Source organism: Phyllostomus discolor, chromosome 3 (genome assembly GCF_004126475.2).
Source record: "Phyllostomus discolor isolate MPI-MPIP mPhyDis1 chromosome 3, mPhyDis1.pri.v3, whole genome shotgun sequence".
Classification (NCBI taxonomy): Eukaryota; Metazoa; Chordata; class Mammalia; order Chiroptera; family Phyllostomidae; genus Phyllostomus; species Phyllostomus discolor.
The window spans coordinates 194,341,142-194,360,885 of record NC_040905.2 but is presented as its reverse complement, the minus strand read 5'-3'; the positions used below and the strand labels follow the sequence as shown (position 1 = coordinate 194,360,885).

Genomic DNA, 19,744 nt, shown 5'->3' with positions numbered 1-19,744 from the left:
ACCACATCCAGTGGTATTTTCAGGAAATCAAGTCAGGCTACACGGGTAGGATCTCTGCCTGGTGTGGGTAATTCTGGGATTAAATGGGAGTGGGAGGGCTCGATGTGCTTCTGAATGGATTTGGATCCTCAGGGGACGGGAGCCTGTTGGCGGCAGCCTGGTGCACGCCCACTCCCGGGGCCTGGGGCCTCTGCCGGAGGGACTGGACTTCCTGAGAGAAGTCCTGAAGTTAGGTTCCACCTGTCTGATGGCCGGTTGTTAAAGTTTTCCCCGGTGAAACAATTTTGTTAACATAGATGCCAAATGGTTCTGTCAGTCTAGTAAACAGATTCTTTTAAAGACAAGTGCTGGGTTTTTATTTCATTAAAAATGTTAACTCTTAATAATTTGCAGCATCTCTGGCTGGCTCATGGAGAATTCCAGTATTCCTGGTTATTGTTTTCCTGATGTCTGTGGGCACCCTTTATGAAAAACAGAACGGAAAAGAGTCTGCTGGTAAGAAATAGGGCATTCTATTCATAATTGTTGTTAGGAAATATTTGGGAGAGTATTTTTATTTTAAAAACATGCTATGATGAAACAGTTTTAAATCCGTTTAAAAACCAGTGGTATTTTCTGAACAATAAATTTGTTTAACATATATTAGGTTGTTTGACTATACCTCACCCGCCTTTTCTGCTTTTTTTATTGGGGTATAATTCATAGAGCATACCCATTAACTATTTTAAATGAGCACTTAGTACATTCACAGTGTGTGCAACCATCACCTCCGTCTCATCCTATGATATTTCATCACCCCAAAAGGAAACTCTGTAGTTAGGTTATTTGAGATATTTCTTTTTTCTTAGTATTGGCATTTATAGCAGTAAATTGCCCTCTTAAAAGCTACTTTTACACCTCATAAATTTTGATTTGTTGTGTTTCCATTTTCCCTGGGTCAAGATACTATGTGATTTCCCTTTTGATTTCTTCTTTGACACATTGATTCATCAGACGTGTGTTGTTAAACTTCCACATATTTATGAATTTTCCAGTTTTTTATTGCTTGTGCTTTTGGTGTTCTATTTCATTGCCAAATTCAAGGCCATGAATATTTACCCCTGCTGATCTTGTATGCTACAACTTTGCTGAATTTGTTTATTTAATAGTTTTTTTTGTAAATTGTTTAGGGTTTTGTGTATATCATAGCATGTCATCTGCAAATAAAGATAGTTTTACTTCTTCCTTTCTAATTTGCATGCCATTTATTTCTTCTTTTTGCATGATTACTCTGGTTAAAACTTCTACTACAATGTTGAATACACCATGTTCTTTTAAAGATTATTTTTGGCTGCAAGTGGTTTTTATCCAAAAACAGTTTGTTAAAGGTACAGATTTCTAATGATGGTAAGGGGGCAGCGAGGGTGTGTCTGGGAGCGGTGGCCAGAGGCGGTCATGGTTCTCCTGGAGTCCTGATTACCCAGCCGTGTGGATGCAGCTGTGTCTGAGAGGCAACTCTGAAGAGCACACAGTTTCAACAGGTGGTCGACACTTGTCCCTTGCTTCTTTCTGATGGTTCTACGTAAACTAAAAGAGCAAATTGTTAATTGTAGCAGATTTTTAGAAGAGAAAATTAACTTTTCAGGTAGAGTTTGTCACAATTAAGTTAGGAAATACAGAGAAACAAAAAGAAAGTAAAAAGCACTCAAAATCCTACTGCCCACAGATTATACCAAAACGTTAACTAGTGGTTTTTATGCCTGGATCATAGTGAACATTCTCTTCTGTGACCTACATTTTAGACTTAATGATGTCATGAGCACCATTCTGTGTCAGATATATTTCTACAACATTATTTTTAGCATCTTTATTTTATGTGAATCACAAGGCTATTTGTGGCACTTTGGTGTATTTGTACAGTACCTTACAGAAGTTGTTTTTAATTAAGTTGCTTTTTAAAATTATTTTATTTGTTAAATGAGTGACGTCTGACAATTGTAAGGCGTCTTTTATTCATAAACAGTTGTGTAGACTTTTTAAATAACTGCCTGAAACAAAGAAACCTTAATTACTTAACTTTCTGACAGTGGAAAACAGGAAAGATTTTATTTTATGTTTTGCTGTCTTTCTGTTCGCTCAGCTTGTCTTCCTGACCACAGCCTTTTAGACTCTGTGGTTATACAGCAGAGCAGGAGAAGTCAACTTTCTGTTTTGGCATCTGGTAAAGAAAGCTTGGTGGTCTCCGCTTGTCCCTCTGGTTAGCTTTACCTCCTTTTTTTCTTTCCTTTCCCCTAATAGTAGTGGTTCAGATGGCTCTGCTTACGCCTCACCCCAGGACAGTTTTCTCCTTTTGACTGCCTTGTCCAGAGCTAAGTGAATACTTTATTTCAAGTACTTAACTTGAATAATGCAGGTCTAAAACCCAAGGTTTTTAGGTGGGTTTTTTCTTGGGTATAAATTCTCGACAGCTGGTGATGGCAGCCTAGAGAACTGTGAGAACAAGAATTCTAAGACCCAGTTCTGAGCCATGTTTAATATTTCTATCAGGCATGTACCCAGGATAGTAAGTAGCACACTGGCGTGTCGGCCAGATTTCTGGTATTTGTATTCTAGACACTTACAGGGAAGGGAATCACAGGAACACAGAGGACATGCTGTGAGCAGATTTGGAAATGTGGAAACAACCAACATCTTGTTCTGTTCACTCTCATTCCAGCCGGCTTCAGAATAGGTTATTCTCGACCTAGAATCCTCTTATGGACTTCTAGTCTAAATAATCCTTATCATAAAATACATCTGTCAAATATTTTTTATAGACTTCTGAGTATTTTTTCCCTCTTGTCCCTAGGACCTTGTTTCTTTTAGGCACCAGAAGTCACGGCATCTAGTCCGTATTGGGACCGTGGTCTCCTTTTATCATCGTCCGTTCCCGCCTGTTGGTGTCACTGTAAGGTGGTCAGGACGGGGCACTTCGGTGTGTTGCCGCGGCAGCGTGTGCTTTCCTCCCTTCCTGGTCTGCCCGCTGCCCCGTGGTGGGGCCCGCTCTGGTAGCCCAGTCACCTGTGTAGGTGTCTTTCTCTGTGTCTTCTGAGCTTTGAATCCTTCGCTGCTGCGGACACTTTTATGGTCTGTGGTTCACTGGATTCACAGACTTAATCCTTTGGATTCCATCGGAATGCCAAGCATGAGTTTATTTATGTCCAGAAAACTCTTCTTGTGGATTATTGCTGAGTTAGTTTCAGAGGTTCCTTCTGAACCCAGGGCCCTCGCTCAGTGATTTTCTCTTAGACCTCGGGAGCTCTTACTTGGTATTTCCTGGAACCCCAAGATAATGTAGGGGAAACATGTTAAAAGCCTACCACACTTTTCTTTTAAATCCATAAGTAAAACAACCGTCAAAACCTTACAGAATGATTGTCCCCATTTTGCAGATGAAGGCGTTTTATTCCAGAGATTAACTGACTTGCTTACGGCCCTACATGTGACTGGTGGAGCTCAGATATGGACCGAGGGCATTGACCCTAAGCCCAGTGCTCTTTGAACAAGCATCTGAGTCATCCAGTCATCCTAGAAGTACTGACGGCTGATCCTTTTGAACTCAGTTGTGGGTGTCAGCTCCTTCAGTCTCCAGTGTTGGCCCTGTTGGCTTACTGCAGCTGCTGGGCCTAGCCCCTCCGTCTCCTGGATCCCAGAAGTCTCACTTGGTAGAAACCTCAGTCCAGCTTCGATGTGCTTCGTTAGCCTGTGAGCAAAGAGGAACACTAGCGATATTGTTAGTATTGACAGCACGGCTGAGGCCCTGTTGGACTCTTTAAACGTGCGGTCTCATTTAATTTTCTTAGTAATCCCGTGAGATTGGTATTGTACTTACTCTACAGATGAAGAAACTCAGGCTCAGCCATTTACTCTTAGTATGAGAAATGCTTTTTTCAAAAGCTAGAGAAACACATCAGATGTTATCTTCAACAGCGGGGCATCCAGCCTGAGAAGTATGGCAAGTAAAGTATAACTGGGTCTGTTTCTGCTAACATTGGTAATTGTTTATAAATGACCAGGAGTATCTGCTCAGGAAGGCTTGGTAGTTGCCTTAATTGTTTTAGGATAGCATGCATTACGAGTGAAAATGTTTGGTCCACTTAAGCCATAGTTGGAAAAAGAAAAAGAGAACAAACTCAGATGTTTTACTGCGCATGTCCCACTCCCCATTTCTGACACTGTCAGTTAAATAGACCTAGAGAAACTCCTACTGGTGCATATCCACATCCTCATTACTGACCAGAAGTATAGTGAAGTGATACTAGAAGCCACTGAGAAGGAAATGTAGTTTCTATATCAGTAATGGAGACACAGGCCTCCTTCACAGGGCGCTGTGCATGCTGGGGAGGTTTCACTGGGTATGCGGGGCCTCCTTCCAGTAAGCATCCTTGGATGTATTACTGGCAACTGCCATTATCCCTGTAAAAGAGAACAAAGTAGATCAAGTCTCCTTATTCAGACTGGTTTCAAAATATATTTCCCCCTGATTTTTAAAAATGTTATTTTGCCCATTGCTGACTGACAGACACTGTTTGAACGTGTGATGCGCTATTGTTACGTGATTTGCTGGACTGAGCGTTGCTGTCCCCTGGAGCAAGGCTGCTAATTGCTGATGTCAGTGGCCTGCTTCTTCAGACTTGCGTGGATCCCTGTTATCGGGCCTCCTCTGGACACTGGCCCCATCCCTGGGCAGGTTGACACTGAAGCCTTGGATGCTCTTTTTTGTTTATGGTTCTTGGGTCCCAAGATTATGTTTTCTTGTCTGTGTGTCTGTTTTTAGCTGGGACTTTTTTGCTAATACCATAACTTTGTCTAGATTCTTAGTTCTGGGGTTTTTCTGTCTAGTTTATCATCCTTCTTCCCAAATCCTTGGGGATTTTGAGGTACAGGTAAGATATCAGTCTTAGTGGTAAGACTTCTGTCTTAGTGGTAAGATCAGTATCCAAATCTTACATCTATTAATTTTCAGATACTCTTTGTTGATTTTTTTGGTGTGCTCTTCTTTTTATTGCTTTGTGAAGTTGAGGCGGTCTAAAAACGCATTGACTCATTTATGTATTAACCAGTATGATATTGCATAGTTTTCATTGATTTAGCTGTGATTCACTGAATATTTACTGTGTATTTTGGTGATATCAGCAAGTTGGAAAACAAGTTAGTATTTGTGAAGGTTTCATTTATTGGGTACATGTAGTTCATTTGGAGCTGAAATTCATTGGCTTGTCAGAACTCTATGTTGGCGCATTGAGTATTGGCCTACCAAAAGTAAGGTCCCAGCTGTATGAACGTGGGTGTATTATTTGGTAATAAGGGGAATGATCAGTGTTCTTAGTTGTGGACAATGGAAGCCATACTAGCTGGCCTAAGTAGAAAGAGGTACTGATTAGCATACAGAATTTTTGCATATAGAATTTTTGGAAAGACCAGACACAGGTCTGCTTGTATCCGACACAGGCAGAAGTAATGCAGCCAGGAGAAATGCTCATTGACATCCAAGGACTGTTTGAGCAGAAGTTCCATAGTTGCTGCCGCCTGCCACAAAGTTACAGAGTAGACAGCACAACATCTGGAACTTCTTTTTGAGTTTCTGTGGAAAAGCCATATGCCTCTGTGCCTGTGTTTGACATGTATGTGGCTTCCAAATTACAGTGACTCACTTTGGGCTTCAAGTCTTGCACGGGTGTGCCTGCTTGATAGAAACTGCATCCGTGTGGTACTTTAGCTGCAAGGGAGTGCAGGAAATACAGTCTTGAGCTTTCCAGTCTCCAGGGTGCAGAAAAGCATTCTAAAACCTGGTATTGTGTTAGCTAGTCTGTGCTGTTTGCCATATCAGGTTAAAGGCTAATAGTTACTGGCCAATCTTACTGGCCAGTAAATGTTTTATTTGAGGCTAGTGCAAATGGTTAATTTTGGTGTACTACATGGAAACATATAACATGCAACAGGGTAATGATATTTTTTAGATTTTTAAGTAATGGATTTTGCCTGTGCTGAATTATGTTCTTTATAGATGTATATAGTTTTGCATAATACCCATACATTTACATACTCATTTGTGGAATGTTATAATTGAGAACACCAAGTATGGACTGTCCTATCCTGTCCTACAAGCTAGTAATACAAAGGAGGGTGAGACAGTCTATATGCAGGAAGCTCACAGGCTTGGTGTGGCAGTGTTTTTCAACAGAAAGGTGTATTAAAATTAACCTGTGAAGTTAAAAAATACAAATGTGGCACTCTCTGCTTATATATCCATTATCTGCCACATGTAGCAGCATGAAGTTCCCAAATGAGAAAGACAGAATCCAGGAACCTGCGTATTTAGCAGACTTTCCTATTGATTCTTAAGCATTCTCCCTTGGCAAATAACCACTGGTCTGGTGGGTCATTCATAACCATTTTGTTTTATTGCACTTGAAAGTGTAGAATTATGTTTATTTGCAAGTTATTTCCCACTTTGTTCATGTGCTTTAAAAAGTTCTTTCAATGCATGCATGTTTTACAGGGGCAGAGTTACCCGGGCAAGTTATCTCCATGGCCGCCTCCACACTGGCCACCTTGGCTATCTCCATCACAGGGTATGAGTCCGGCACGGAAGACCAGCCCTCGGCCCAGCCTGAAGGTGACTGACCTTTGGACGGAATGCCTTCAAAATCATTCTGGAAAATGAAATGAGCGTAGAGTATAAAATGAAGAAAGCCACTAGGGTTACAAAATGCTAGTACTGGTCCTTCATTTTTCTCTCTGATTCCTATTCTTACACTTTTTGCTTCTCAACTTTGTTCTCACATGTGACCTTTTCCATATATTTAATTATTTACCTTCTTAGGTTCTTACCTTGGTTCTTCATTCTTTACCTTTTTTAAAAATGCTGCTTTTTCTTTTCTTTTTTTTTGTTATTTCTCACCCTAATTTCATATTATTTTTCCTTTTCTCAGTGCCCTATTTACCTTTGTCCATATTTTCCCCCACTTAATCCTTTTTATCTTTTCTGTTTCTCCCAAAGCTCACAGTTCTCCTCCATTGTTCTAGTTTGCTGTACCTTTTTATGTTGCTTTTTTGGTGGTGGGTCTCTTTCTCCAAATCTTCCTTTTGGCTTTTGCTTTCCAACTTCTAGTCATCCATTTCTCTGGCATTACTTGCTTCTCACAGTTTGCTTTGCATGCCTTATGCTGTTAATATGTTAGCTGTTTCTGTTACAACAGACACCTCTGGTGGTTCTGAGGTCAGTGCTCCTGTGAGATCCAGCTGGTTGATTTACATCAGCTTTAAAGCCACACTGTACTCACACAGAGTTTGAGAATGTGAAAGGCCACTCTGCCTGTGCCAAGAGGTCCATTAGTGCCAAAGGTTTTGGAGTTGAGGCTGGTGTGGTTCAGTGGATTGAGTGCTTTCCCGCAAACCAAAGGGTCACTGGTGGGTCGCTAGTTCGATTCCCAGTCAGGGCACATGCCTGGGTTGTGGGCCAGGTCCCCAGTTGGGGGTGCATGAGAAGCAACCACACATTGCTCTTTCTCTCCCTCTCTTTCTCTCCCCCTTCCCCTCTCTAAAAAATAAATAAAATCTTTTTTTTTTTTAAAGAACAGTCTTGAAGGAAGGGGTCAGCTAAGAAAAATGCATTTGGGGTAGAAGGACAACTTACTTGTCTTGCATACTGAATCATGTTTTCAAAGTGGAAAGGGATGATGTTTTGGTTAGGGACTTATTCTTCTTCTAAATGTCTGCCACGTCCACCAACATGATGTTTCCAAATTAGAAAGGTAACTCAGAGAAGAAAGTGAAACAGATACGTAACTAGCTTGGACTTCAGCACCAAACCTCAGGAAAGAGTGTTAGTTCTAGTAACTAACAGGAGGGCAGATTTACCGTGGTGCTGGTTATATCAGTAGTAAAAATTTACTACAACTAAACATTTAGTGTTAAAAGGAACACTGAGCAAGTTATGATGTAGCACTCAGGGCTACTGTGTACTTGCTTATGAAAATTTTGAATACAGGGAAGGCATTCTTTCAACAAATACTTACTGAGTGCACTCTGTCAGGTACTGTTCTGTGCGCTAGGAATTCAGGGGAGGGGTAACGAGACAGACAAGTTCTTGGCTCTCCTGGGGCTGGCGTTCAGCTGAAGAGAAGGTGGACAGGGATAAGTGGAACACCATCCAGCTGTGTACAACTATAAAGACTGTGGGGCAGGTACAGGGCTGAGACTGTGAGTGGTCTTGTTTCTCTTTTCTTTTGTTGAGACTTTCTGAAATATGATATACTTTTGTCGATAACTTGTATTTATGGCAGACAAAATGCAAGTTTTAGGATCTTACTCATTTCTATCATCATGGTATATACTGAGTAATATTGCTTTAAGAGTTACATATTTTCTGATAATATGAGTCATGTATGTTTTGGTAAAATTAGGAAATAGAAATAATATAGCCCTGAAAACTACTGCCAGCAATCTTGTTTTATGTCTCATTCTAAAAGAAAATCAGAAACACACGTTTCAAAGCCTGGGTTCTTGTAAGAACAGTTGGCTCCATTTTAGAAGAAATGACAATGAAGAGCCACATTGTGTCAGAAATATATGTAAATGCATCTAATATAAAGTTATATTAAAAGAGAAATTTTTAAATACAGGAATTCTATATGTTAATATTTGTTGCTTTAAACCCATAAGGTTTTAAAATGACCCAAACCAGAGGCATTTTCATGAACTAATTATAATTCTCAGCTATTTTATTATATATTTTTCTTTAGTTTTTTTAAATGATGACTATATTAATAAAGATATGTCATAGAAAGCTTGAACAGTATAAAGTAAAAATAAAGTATTCCCCATACCCCACCTACCCCCCAATGGATTGAATTAATTTCCCTAAATTTAAGCACTGTTGACATTGTTAATTCATCATATATATTTCAGTGTATATGTAGACATATATCCAGATCTTATTTTTTTAGCCCAGTGAAATCATACGGTCAGAGTACATTTTGAAGGCTTTGAAGGCTTAAAATAGAGCAGCTGAGTGAACTACTCTGTATTACTGTTCACTGCTGAGGACTAAGATGGGGGGTGACTCGTTTTGTTTCTTTCTCCAGAAACCATGAACAGAGAAGAACCCCCTGCAACACTGTCCTCCTCCTCTTCCTCCCCTTCACCCACGCTGGGCAGACAGAAGCCAGAGATTGGGACGTTCCTCAGGAAGAAGAAGACGAGCGATGTCTACTTCGTGGCTCTCGTTTGGGCCATCATTGCAGTCCAGCTCTGGCTGAACCTGTGGATTGTGCAGCTGCTGCCAGTGCCGATTGCAGGTAAAAATACTTTTGTCTCTTACTTTTGGATTTTAATACTTGGGGTAATTTTACTCTTTTTTTAATTAAATGATCATATGTTTACATTTAAATAATAAGCATTATTTTGAAATGTATTGCTTGATCCCTTCTTAATATTTCTCTTTTATTCTGCCTCTAAATTGTTGTTGTTCTAATCTTGGTTGTGCGTGGAGGTATGGTGTGTCCACCTATGCCTCCATCTTGCCGGAAGTCCCAATATTTCTCTTTTAAGCTCAAAAATATACTTAGCCTCTTGCAGTTTTGTGTGGCAGTACAGCCTGACAGTGCGGTGCGGAGAGCTGACTGTTCGGCCGTCCGTGGTTCTGTGGAGGGGAAGGTTAGCGCTCTGGATTTTGGGGTTTATGATTGAATTTTCAGCGCTGCTCTGAATGAAGTGCACTTTACATTTTACATTGCATTTTTAATTAAGTAGAAATGTAGGTTTTAAGAACTATATGTATGCAAAGTTGTGATATTTTTGTCTGGCAGAAAAGTATATTATATATACATTATATGTTTTATATCAAAGTGGAAGTATATAACTTTTCATGAACCATTAAACTAGGTCTTTGTACCTGAATAGCATGGTAATTTAAGGCCCACCTTGATACTTCCTAAAGGCAACCTTTAATGCTGTCAAGAGCAAGGAAAAGTTTTCGAGGACTCCGGTGCATCATAGAAGAGTCTTTTATAATTTCCTGGGTGTTTGGGTTTTTTTCTTATTGCAGTCACAGTCTTTGCTAAATTTATGAAGTCCCCAGCTGATGCCCAGGGTCCTGCCCTATAGGCACCTCCTGCATCTGATTAGTCCCGTCCCCCACGTCCGAGTTTCTCACTGTTGATTTAAACATAATCGGATTATTAGAAGCCTGTTTTCTGCCATGCTCTATCCTTATTGGACCTTTATTCTTCTAGATCATTATTTTTCAAACTTAGTATTCTCATTGAATTGGGCAGCTAATTCAATACCATTTCTTTAAAGATTTGTTATGAACAGAACACTGTATAGTGCCTGTCCTTAGGGAACATGAAATGTACGTGGTTGAAGTTTGTATCTGCCTCTTACATCTTCAAGCAGAACTTCTGTTTGGCAGTTGGGGCAAGAACAGTTGTAATTAAGCAAGTCACAGAGTTCATGCAGCCATGCTCTCTGTTAGGGAATTTATAGAGATGCTTAGTGACAGCTTAAGTTGCTCTTCTGGATTGTTCCATACTTCTTTGGTTTTGCCAGATGATTTCTTTTACGCTGGAAAATCATAAGTGAGGCACTATTGGAAACTCTTTTTCTTTGAAGTTTATTATTAGCAAGAATTACTTTTGTTGTAGTCACTTCATAATTCTCAGGCCGTCATAGGAATTTGACATGGCTTGGGACAGCAGGCTGGGAACAGGGTTGTCCCGAAGGTATCTACAGTCTGTAGATACCTGGGCTTATTCTAGAGACTGTAGGAGCTCTCCTGGGCCTCTCTAGAGATTTAAAAATGCCAGTGAAGGAATTGTGGAACTGGTATAGAATGCTGAGCTCATGGTTCAAAATAGTAAACTGTGAAGCATTTAGGAACCCCTGGAGTTAGGGAAATTGTAGTGGTTGGGTCAATTATTCAAACTTTAAGGCTTCCTTCACAGGTAAGTAACACTTCTTTCTAGTCTCACCACTTTCGTAGTTGGCCTTTAACAGGAAATTTAAATCCTGCTTGAGGGGTCACCTCACGGCCTAACTGCAGAGGGGTGCATTCATGTTATGGTCTGTGAGTGAAGGTGTGCAGCGCCCAGCCTCAGAGGCCATTCAGAACAGCCCTGCGTGTGCCCAGCCTGCTTCTCTTCTGCGTACTGGTAAAAGATTGAGATGTACGTCCCTGGCTCGTATGGCTCAGTTGGTCAGGCATCGCAGATCAAAAGGGCATGGGGCTTGATTCCCAGTCCGGGCACATGCCTAGGTTGTCCTGTCCCCGCTGTCTCACCCCCACAACACCTGTCCCTAAACTCTCTCCCCCTTCCTTGCTGTCTAAAAGCATGAAAAAATCTCCTTGGGTAGGGATTAAAAAAATAGATGCAGATGTATAGAGCAACATCAAGTAGAGAAATAAGAACATAAATGAAAATGTTACCTGCATTGGTATAAAACCATGATGAACATGGAATACCTTTATGTTCTTGGTTGTTACACATAAAAAAATAGAAACTGAGTGGCCAAAGCAGCTATAATAGCCAAAGAGATTAGGACATGTCAGGGATGAGTATTCTTTACCCCAGAAGGGGCAAGGTGTGAGGCCTCAGGTGGTAGTCACTGAAATTGTCACGGTCAGAGCAGCTCACGTTTATACGGGCTGTAAAATAATCCTGGATTACTTTAAGGCTTCAGACTCCACAAAGAAGGTGGTACGTATACGGGCAAGTGGAGACTGCGTGAGAAATTGTTTGTCCCAATACCATCAGTTTGGAATACCTTGGGCTTCCTTACCTCCCCCTCTCCTTTTTTAAAATTGAGTATCATTTCAGTACTAGCTTTACTGTTTTAGAAAGGTCACATGAAACCAGAGGACCTTTTCCCGTTATGACTTTGTAATCTCTATTTTGTTCATACACGTGCTTCTTACCTTCTTTGTAGTCTGGGTCCTCAAAAAGCTCGTCATTCACTTCGGAGTTGTGAACTTCCTGGAGCAGCGCTGCTACGGGTGGTGGCAGGCGGCGGAGAGCTTCCTCAGGGAGCGGCAGGGAGCTCTAGCGCCGTGGCCAGTCATCGGGCTCGGGAAGTTCCTGCTCAAAGTTGACAGCAAGGTATTGTATTTTAAGAACTGGGGCTGTTTTAATGGAGTTTGTGTATTTCATTGTAGGAAACAACCTATTTAGTGTTCATACTGGAATTTTTGACAACACATTTAAAATCTAATTCTGTGATGACATTTAACGTTTATAATTGTGGTTTCTATAGGGATAGGATATATTTAGTTTAAATAATTATAATTTCAATCAAATTGAAGTCCAGGGGCGTTAACTGACTTGTAAAAATTATATAGCCAGGTAGTGGTTCAGTTCAGTAAATATTTTTGGAATAATTCCCAGGTCTAGGGAAGAGCAGATGAATCATAGAAACCTAGATGCTGAAGTTCTGTTGAGGGAGAGAGAGCAGTCCGTTAAAATTTAGACGCAGTTGTTAGATACAGAGGCTTAGCATGGGCTCTGAATCCAAATTCTGGTTTCAGGTCCCAGTTTAGCTGCTGTTAGCTGTGTGACCTTGGATAAATTTCTTAATCCATCACTGCCTTTGTTTCCTTATTAACACAATGAGTGTAAAGCATGTACCTCATAGATTGGTTTGTGTGTTAAATGAGTTAATACGTGCACAATGAACTCTATACAAGTGTTAGCTGTTACAATTTGTGGAGGAAGAGTATGGGGTTGGCCAAAAAGTCCATTTAGTTTTTACCGTAAAATAAGACATTTTTCATTTTCACCAGTAACTTTATTGATTTGGTTATTTTGAGTATGTTGGCTATTTCCTGTGTGGTATAATGTGGATTGCTCCAAGTAATGTCTCAGTTTGATTGCTGTCAACTTCAGCTGGTCTGCCTGACCGTGGAGCATCGTCCAATGAGAATCTCCAGCACGAAACTTCCAATGAGAATCTCCAGCACGAAACTTTACAAACCACCTTGACATGTGTTCGTTCGATTAGTCACAGCACCTTCTCCATACACTGCACAAATATTTTTTTGCGTTTGTTACATTTTTACCTTTCTTGAAATAATAAAGCATAATATGCCAAAAATGTTGCATACTTTCTTCCATCTTCAAGATTAAAATAGTTAAACAAAAAATTCACCAATTTTGATAATTTTTTCAAAATGCACACTGATACGACAGTAGTCTCAATACAATTTAACAAAATCGTTTTGAATGAAGATAAAAGTAACTAAGTGCTATACAGCCATTTCGGGGGAACTGAACGAACCTTTTGGCCAACCCAATGTGGATGGGATACAGTGGTAGTACTGAGAAAAAAATGACTCACTTGGTGAGGCAGTGGGAGAGGGGTGGTTATGTAGAGGGGGTGACGCCAGGGCAAATTCTGAAGCACAAGCGGGAGTTTATTATGTGGCTAGAGCAGTGCAAAGGCCCGGAGATTTCCACAATGTGAATGCTTAGGGATGGCCAGGAAGCTGGTCATGGCTGGGTGTATGAAATGGTGATTACTGGGCGGTGAGCCTGGAGGGCAGGTACGGCTGGATCAAGGAGGTCTTTCTGTGTGCCATGCTATGCGAGCTGGACTTCATTAGAGCGGCAAGTCACTGTTTTCTTTAACAGGTCTAATCACGACTTAAGATTGGGAAATACTGTTAGGCGAAACCAGTGTAGATGTAGATGAGAATAGTACTGGAGTGCGTGTAGAGGGGAGGTCGTAAATCTTTTAAATGCGTAGTAAAATATCCTGGGTCAAAGGAGAGGCAAGGGGTACATTTTCTCACATACCGCCTGTCTTCCAGAGAATTTACCAGTTTTGTCATTCCCACCAGTGCAACATATGGAATACCTAGTTCCTTGAGCCCTTTCTGAGGAATATCATAGTAACAAAAAAGCCTTTTTGGTTTTGTAAAAAGTATCTCAGTGTTGTTTTAATCTAAAAATTTTAAAATTAAAATTGACTGATTATCCTTTTATATCCTTATTGGCTAAGCATATTTTTCTTTTGTAATTTGCCTATTTGTATTTTCACTAATTTTTAAAACTTTTTAAAAATAAGGAATCTAAGACTTTGCATAAATTTCAACATATTTATCACATCTCCCTGGTATTGGGATGAAACTTTATCTTACTAGAGCAGATTTACCAGTTCAAACTGTTTAAAGAATGTAACTCTTATTTTCAGTTAATGTCTTTGTCTTTCCCCTGTAGTAATTTGCTTTTCTTGTAGAAAAGTGTGTGTGCTTAAAAATTGGGATGGAAGGAAATACACCAAATAGAAGCAGAACCTTAGATATGCCTGCATTTTGGCCAGGTGTCCTCTGTTCCAAAGGAGCACTGAGATGTTTTACTTTGAATAACTAAAGCTATAAAGCTGCAACTACGAAGTTCAATAAAAATGTAACATAGGAACACAAACTGGTTTATACAGAGACTGAAAATCCTTTTGGTGCGTGATGTGTGCAAGGATCTTAATTATTACTCTAATATTTGGAATTTTGGTGTAGCTATTGAAAGCTACAAACTTTAAGCTTATTTTACGTGTTTTTAATTGTTGAATTGCCAGCAAAACTTGTGGTTATCTTCATTGTAATCATTGTATATCTTACAGGAATACTACATTCACACGATTTTGTAACTTTGTTAATGCATTACAGTTTTTTTTCCTAGTTTTTCTTTTGTCTGGGATAATTTCCTCCTCATGCTGTCAGTGACTTTCTTTTCTTTCTTCTCATACTGTTATTGCATTCTCTAATGATATTCCACTGTTCTTATCTTCTCTTCCTCACCTTACCCCCCATCCTCAAGCTCTGGCACTGGCTAAATAAGAAGGTAAATGAACACGTGGATGTTGGTTTTTACTGTTCAGTTCTGTAACTTCTCCCCGTATCTCCATTCTCACTCTGTTTCTGTCCATATCACAACTAAGTTTTTGTTATTAAAGTCCTAATTATAAGCTATGGAAGGTCATGAAGCATTGATACTGTCACAGTACAATTTTCTGAAATCCCAAAGCTGTTTTATTCAGGATATGGGTGGTATCTCCCTGCTGTAGTGTGTATAAGAAGTTCTGTCTTGTAGTCCTTGCGTGCACTGTGGTTCCCACGCCTGTGCAGCTCTTGGAGGGTCAGTCTGACCCCTGCGCCCCCTGGGAAGTGTGAGAGCGCATCGGCAGTCAAGGGGCCGATCAAGGGGCAGTCAGTTCCTGACAAGGGGCGAGGGTTCTTCACTGCTGGTTTTCCTTTACGTGACATAGGAAGTTTTCCGAAGATGAATCTGTGAAGTTATTTTGTGCAGTTCCCTAGCCTGGTGATTTTGTGTATTATCTTTTTTTTATAACTAATATTCCCAAATTTTATTTTTAACTTAAATAAGATGATATCATGACCTATGACATCTAACTTCATGTGTTTCCCAAGATGTAGGTTGTATCTGTGGTAAATGGTTTCCATGATTGGCTTGGAATTTTAAAGGTACATTTTTAGTAACTTCCGTAATGGCTAATCCAGACGTAATCAAAGTGATATACCTCTAACGTATAGTCTGAGTGTGGTAGTTCTAGATTTAATTTCATTGAATCCCTAGGGCAGATAGGAAGAGGTAACATCGTTTACATGCATTGTGTTTAAATACAGTAAACTCTGAAAGTTTTCAGTGGAGATATTATCACAGGCTTTAAGAAAGAGATGGAAATAGATCAGAATGACACTTTTATGTGCAGAGATTAGGATTTCATTCTGTCAAAACAGGAAAGGGGAGACTTGATAATGCCTAAAGGATTAAACTTTGGGTTGAAAATAAGCAGTGTGTAAACTGTAACTAGGACACACACACACACACGGTTTATACACCTCCATTTCCTACAAAACTAGTCTAAGTAAATTAGTTTAATCCTTGGCTGGTGATAGTTCTGCAAACGTCACTTTTTCTTATTCTGATCAAAGTAGGTAGTTTAATGTTTTTTCCTAATTTGTATATATATGTTGAAATAGTTTTCCTCAAGAGATGATAGAAAGGAGGCCTCAAGTCAGTAGGTTTAGTTTGAGTTAAAGCTAAATGAGTTAGATTACCTAATTTATGAGCCTAATTCACAGCTGACTAATGAGTGAGTTTTAAAAGATTCCTAAGAGACCAGGTAGCTTTTTTCTTGTCCTTGCTGATTCCATGTGGCATAGGTAAACCACTGATGCAGGGGTGGAGTGGCTGCTTGAAGTTCTGAGAGTGTGTGCTCTAGGAGAGCATGGAAATGGGTTGAAGATGATATTTTTTTTAATTTTAAAAATCTTAGCCCTGGCTGGCGTAGCTCAGTGGATTGAGCGCGGGCTGGGAACCAAAGTGTCCCAGGTTCGATTCCCAGCCAGGATACATTCCTGGGTTGCAGGCCATAACCTCCAGCAACCGCACATTGATGTTTCTCTCTCTCTCTCTCTCTCTCTCTCTCTCTCCCTCTCTCCCTCCCTCCCTTCCCTCTCTAAAAATAAAGAAATAAAATCTTTAAAAAATATAAAAAAAAAATCTTCACCCTAGGATATTTCCATTGATCTTAGAGAGAGAGAGAGAAATGTCAATGTGAGAGAGAAACATTGATTGGTTGCCCCTCCCTCCCACCACATACCCCATTGGGGGATAAACCCGCAACCCAGGCATGTGCCCTGGCTAGGGATCGAACCTACAGTTCTTTAGTCTGTGGGACACGCTCCAACCATTTGAGCCACCTGGCAAGAGAGAACTGAAGATTATTTTATTACTTCCAAGGTCAGAAAATGGCAGTGTTCCAAGTTCAAGTAGAGTGGATTAGGAACTGAGAGAAGAAGTGAGGGTGAGAGACAACACATCTTATGGTTAATTAAATTGTGGCCTACTTCCCCAGGCTTAATTAGTTCTTAGTGTTGGTTATGTGTACTAAGACTCACCTAGATGTAGTTAAAAAACAAAGCAAAATAAAATCCTACAGGCCCACCTTCATGGTAGAATCGAAAACTAAGTAGTGGCATGACACTTTTTAGATAGCTTGATAAATAAGACCAGTAGTTTAGAAATTTGAGTGTCTCGATATAACTATAAATTCATCAACACCTCTACGTTTTTACACTTAAAACATTCAGAATGTCATTTGAAAATTTCTCCTCTTCCCCTTTTAGAAAATAAAGTTCAAAAACCACAATAATTCTCACAGCGTGGAAGACTGGGGAAATTTCTAGGGACTGCAGTTTCCACAAGCAAGGCTGCCGTGACGGGTGTGGTTTCCTTTGCCCAACGCAGGGCAAGGGCAGCCCCAGGAGCGGAGCCTCTGGCACTTCTCAGGAGTCCCCCCCCCCTTCCTCTTCTCCATTGTGTGTGCTTCCTCCGTGTGTGTTTCTCTTTCTGTGTCTGAGTTTGTTTCCTCTGAGTTTTGTTCCATTCACTCTTCCAGGGAGTTCTTTTCTTCCAAAAAAGTTTTCTGTTCATTTTGTTTTTCCTCCTCTTTTGGCCTTTAGTTCTACACACCAACTCCCTCCTCCACACACTTTTTTCTTCTCTTACCTTGACCTTTTCTGTCTCCCTTTATTCTTTAATAAGCTTGCACCTGTCTTTCCTGCTCCTCTGTCTCTTTTGTAGTCTCTCTTTTTGTCTGTTTTTTTTTCATCTAATGTTAGCCAGCCATAATGTGAATAGAAACCCCTTTAACTTTTTCACCTTATGTATTGAGTATCCTAAATGATTTTGTTTATTTTAAATTTTGAGCAAAATATCTAACCCTATTATCCCTTGAATGTAAATTTTTATTTAGGTGGCTCTTAATGTGGATTTTTTTACAACCCTTTGTTACACGGTTAATGATAGGGAAAATTCTACTCTTGTTGAAAAACATAACATTTGATTTTGTAATGTTGATGTACATAATGTTTGTGAATATTCTTTGTTTTATATGTTAAGAATACCCAGACATAAATTTACGTATTTGTACTTTGTAAATAGAACATTTATGTTAAAAAAATACATTTTAGGATATGATTTTTCTTTTAAAAATGGAGCCTCCCAAGCTATTTTCAGAAGTTGTAATTTGTGAATACAAATCTGATCTTAATTCTGAAATTATTTTATTTATGCTGGCCTATTTAGATATGTGTTAACTGAGCTTTTACTGTGTGCCATTCACTGAGATTTTGGAGAACAAAGAGGAATGATACAACACTAGCCCTTTCTTCGGGGCGTTGTCTCAAGAAGGAGGTGTAGAGTTGGTTTCGGATCGTGGAACTTTCCAGTTTCATTGATTTTACAACTTATATTCAAAATACGATGTCTGACCTTCCATATCTTAGAAACCTGTTTTTTTTTAAATCTCTGCATTGTCTTCAATGCTTTGGTAGCATGCACTGAAAATTAACTTTTCTGTTTGAAGCTCTAATTGTCAAGATGGAAGATGAACATTTTATTCTTGAGTTTACAATAGCATTGATCTCTTAGTGACAGTTTCCTTCACGAAAGATAAAGGGGATGCAGGCTTTTAAGCCTTGAGTGGAAAATAAATGTTTTAGAAGTCATATTCCCCCCCCCCCCCCCCCCCCCCCCGCTTTAACCACCATTTTTTGCTTTTGGATGCTTAACTCAGTGTTTGGAGAGCATATTTCAGATTTAAGTTAGGAATAACTTCTTCAGCGATGCTGTAGCTCATGCTGGGGTTGAGGCGTGCAAAGTGGTGTTTCAGCAGTCACGTGTCTAATTGATTGCATTTTCTAACTGTTAATAGCTTTGCATGGAAGGAAGTCTACAAATCTATCGGAATGATATATTCTGAAACTAAAACTTTTATGGGTAGGATTATTTGTGATTGTGAAACATAAGAGAAGTCATACTCAAAATAGACTGTCAAATAGCACTTAGGGCCCCAACAGGTGTGGCTCAGTTGGTTGGGCAGCATCCTGCAAAGTGAAAGGTCACCGGTTGGCGCATGCCTGGGTTGCAGGTTTGCCCCCTGTGTGTGAGAGGCAGCCGACCGATGTGTCTCACGTCGATGTTTTTCTCCCCCTCTCCCTCCCTTCCCCTCTCTCTAAAAACAAATAAATAAAAGTCTTTTTTACAAATTTAGGGAGAACATAATTTTATTGATTATTTTTTATTTTCAGTCAGTTATAATTTTTCATAAAGCTAATGTTTTAAAAATAATATAAAATTTCAGTAGAATGTAATATTTTAGAAGTATTTTATTATGGATTATTTTAAATATTAAAAGATGTAACATTAATTCTATAATTGAGGTGTATTCCTCCCTGATCTTTTCCCACCCAGAGGAACTATAATTCTGAAATTAGTATTTATCATGATCATAACATTAACTTTTTATTATTACTGTTTTTGTAACTCCAACAACATCAAAGGAAAAACATTGAAAGTAATTCCTGTTTTAATTTGCTCCTATTTTATCTATATATAATTTTGGGCATAGCTGTTTTATAAAAGGCATATTTTTTCTAAAGTCATCTATATTTGCTCATTGACAGTAAAATTTCATAAAACTTGAAGTTGGCTAATGGTCTTTATTTTATTTAGAATATTTACCAGATTGTAAATTATAATTTGAAATGTAGATATACCACAGTATGAGAATTCAAACATAAAGGTTATGTTCAAATCGACTGCTTTTTCTTAGATATGACAATAATAAACTCTTTATATAACAGCAGTAATTAATACTGTTTGTTAATTTTATAAAGTTGCTTACAGCTTTCACTGCTTTAGTC

The 19,744-nt window shown here is 39.4% G+C and overlaps 1 protein-coding gene across 3 annotated transcripts in view; it reads left to right on the top strand.

The window, feature by feature from the left end:
• The window catches only part of TMEM245 (transmembrane protein 245), an 83,614-nt gene that overhangs the window by 11,640 nt on the left and 52,230 nt on the right, over positions 1-19,744 (top strand). For 2 of the 3 annotated variants that reach the window (XM_036022015.1, XM_028530908.2), the window contains exons 3-7: positions 394-495; positions 6,521-6,637; positions 9,108-9,320; positions 11,950-12,119; positions 14,832-14,855. In XM_036022015.1, the coding sequence (XP_035877908.1) occupies positions 394-495; positions 6,521-6,637; positions 9,108-9,320; positions 11,950-12,119; positions 14,832-14,855 (626 nt within the window). The remainder of the gene's footprint in view (positions 1-393; positions 496-6,520; positions 6,638-9,107; positions 9,321-11,949; positions 12,120-14,831; positions 14,856-19,744) is intronic. The other variant, XM_036022016.1, reaches the window with a different exon arrangement.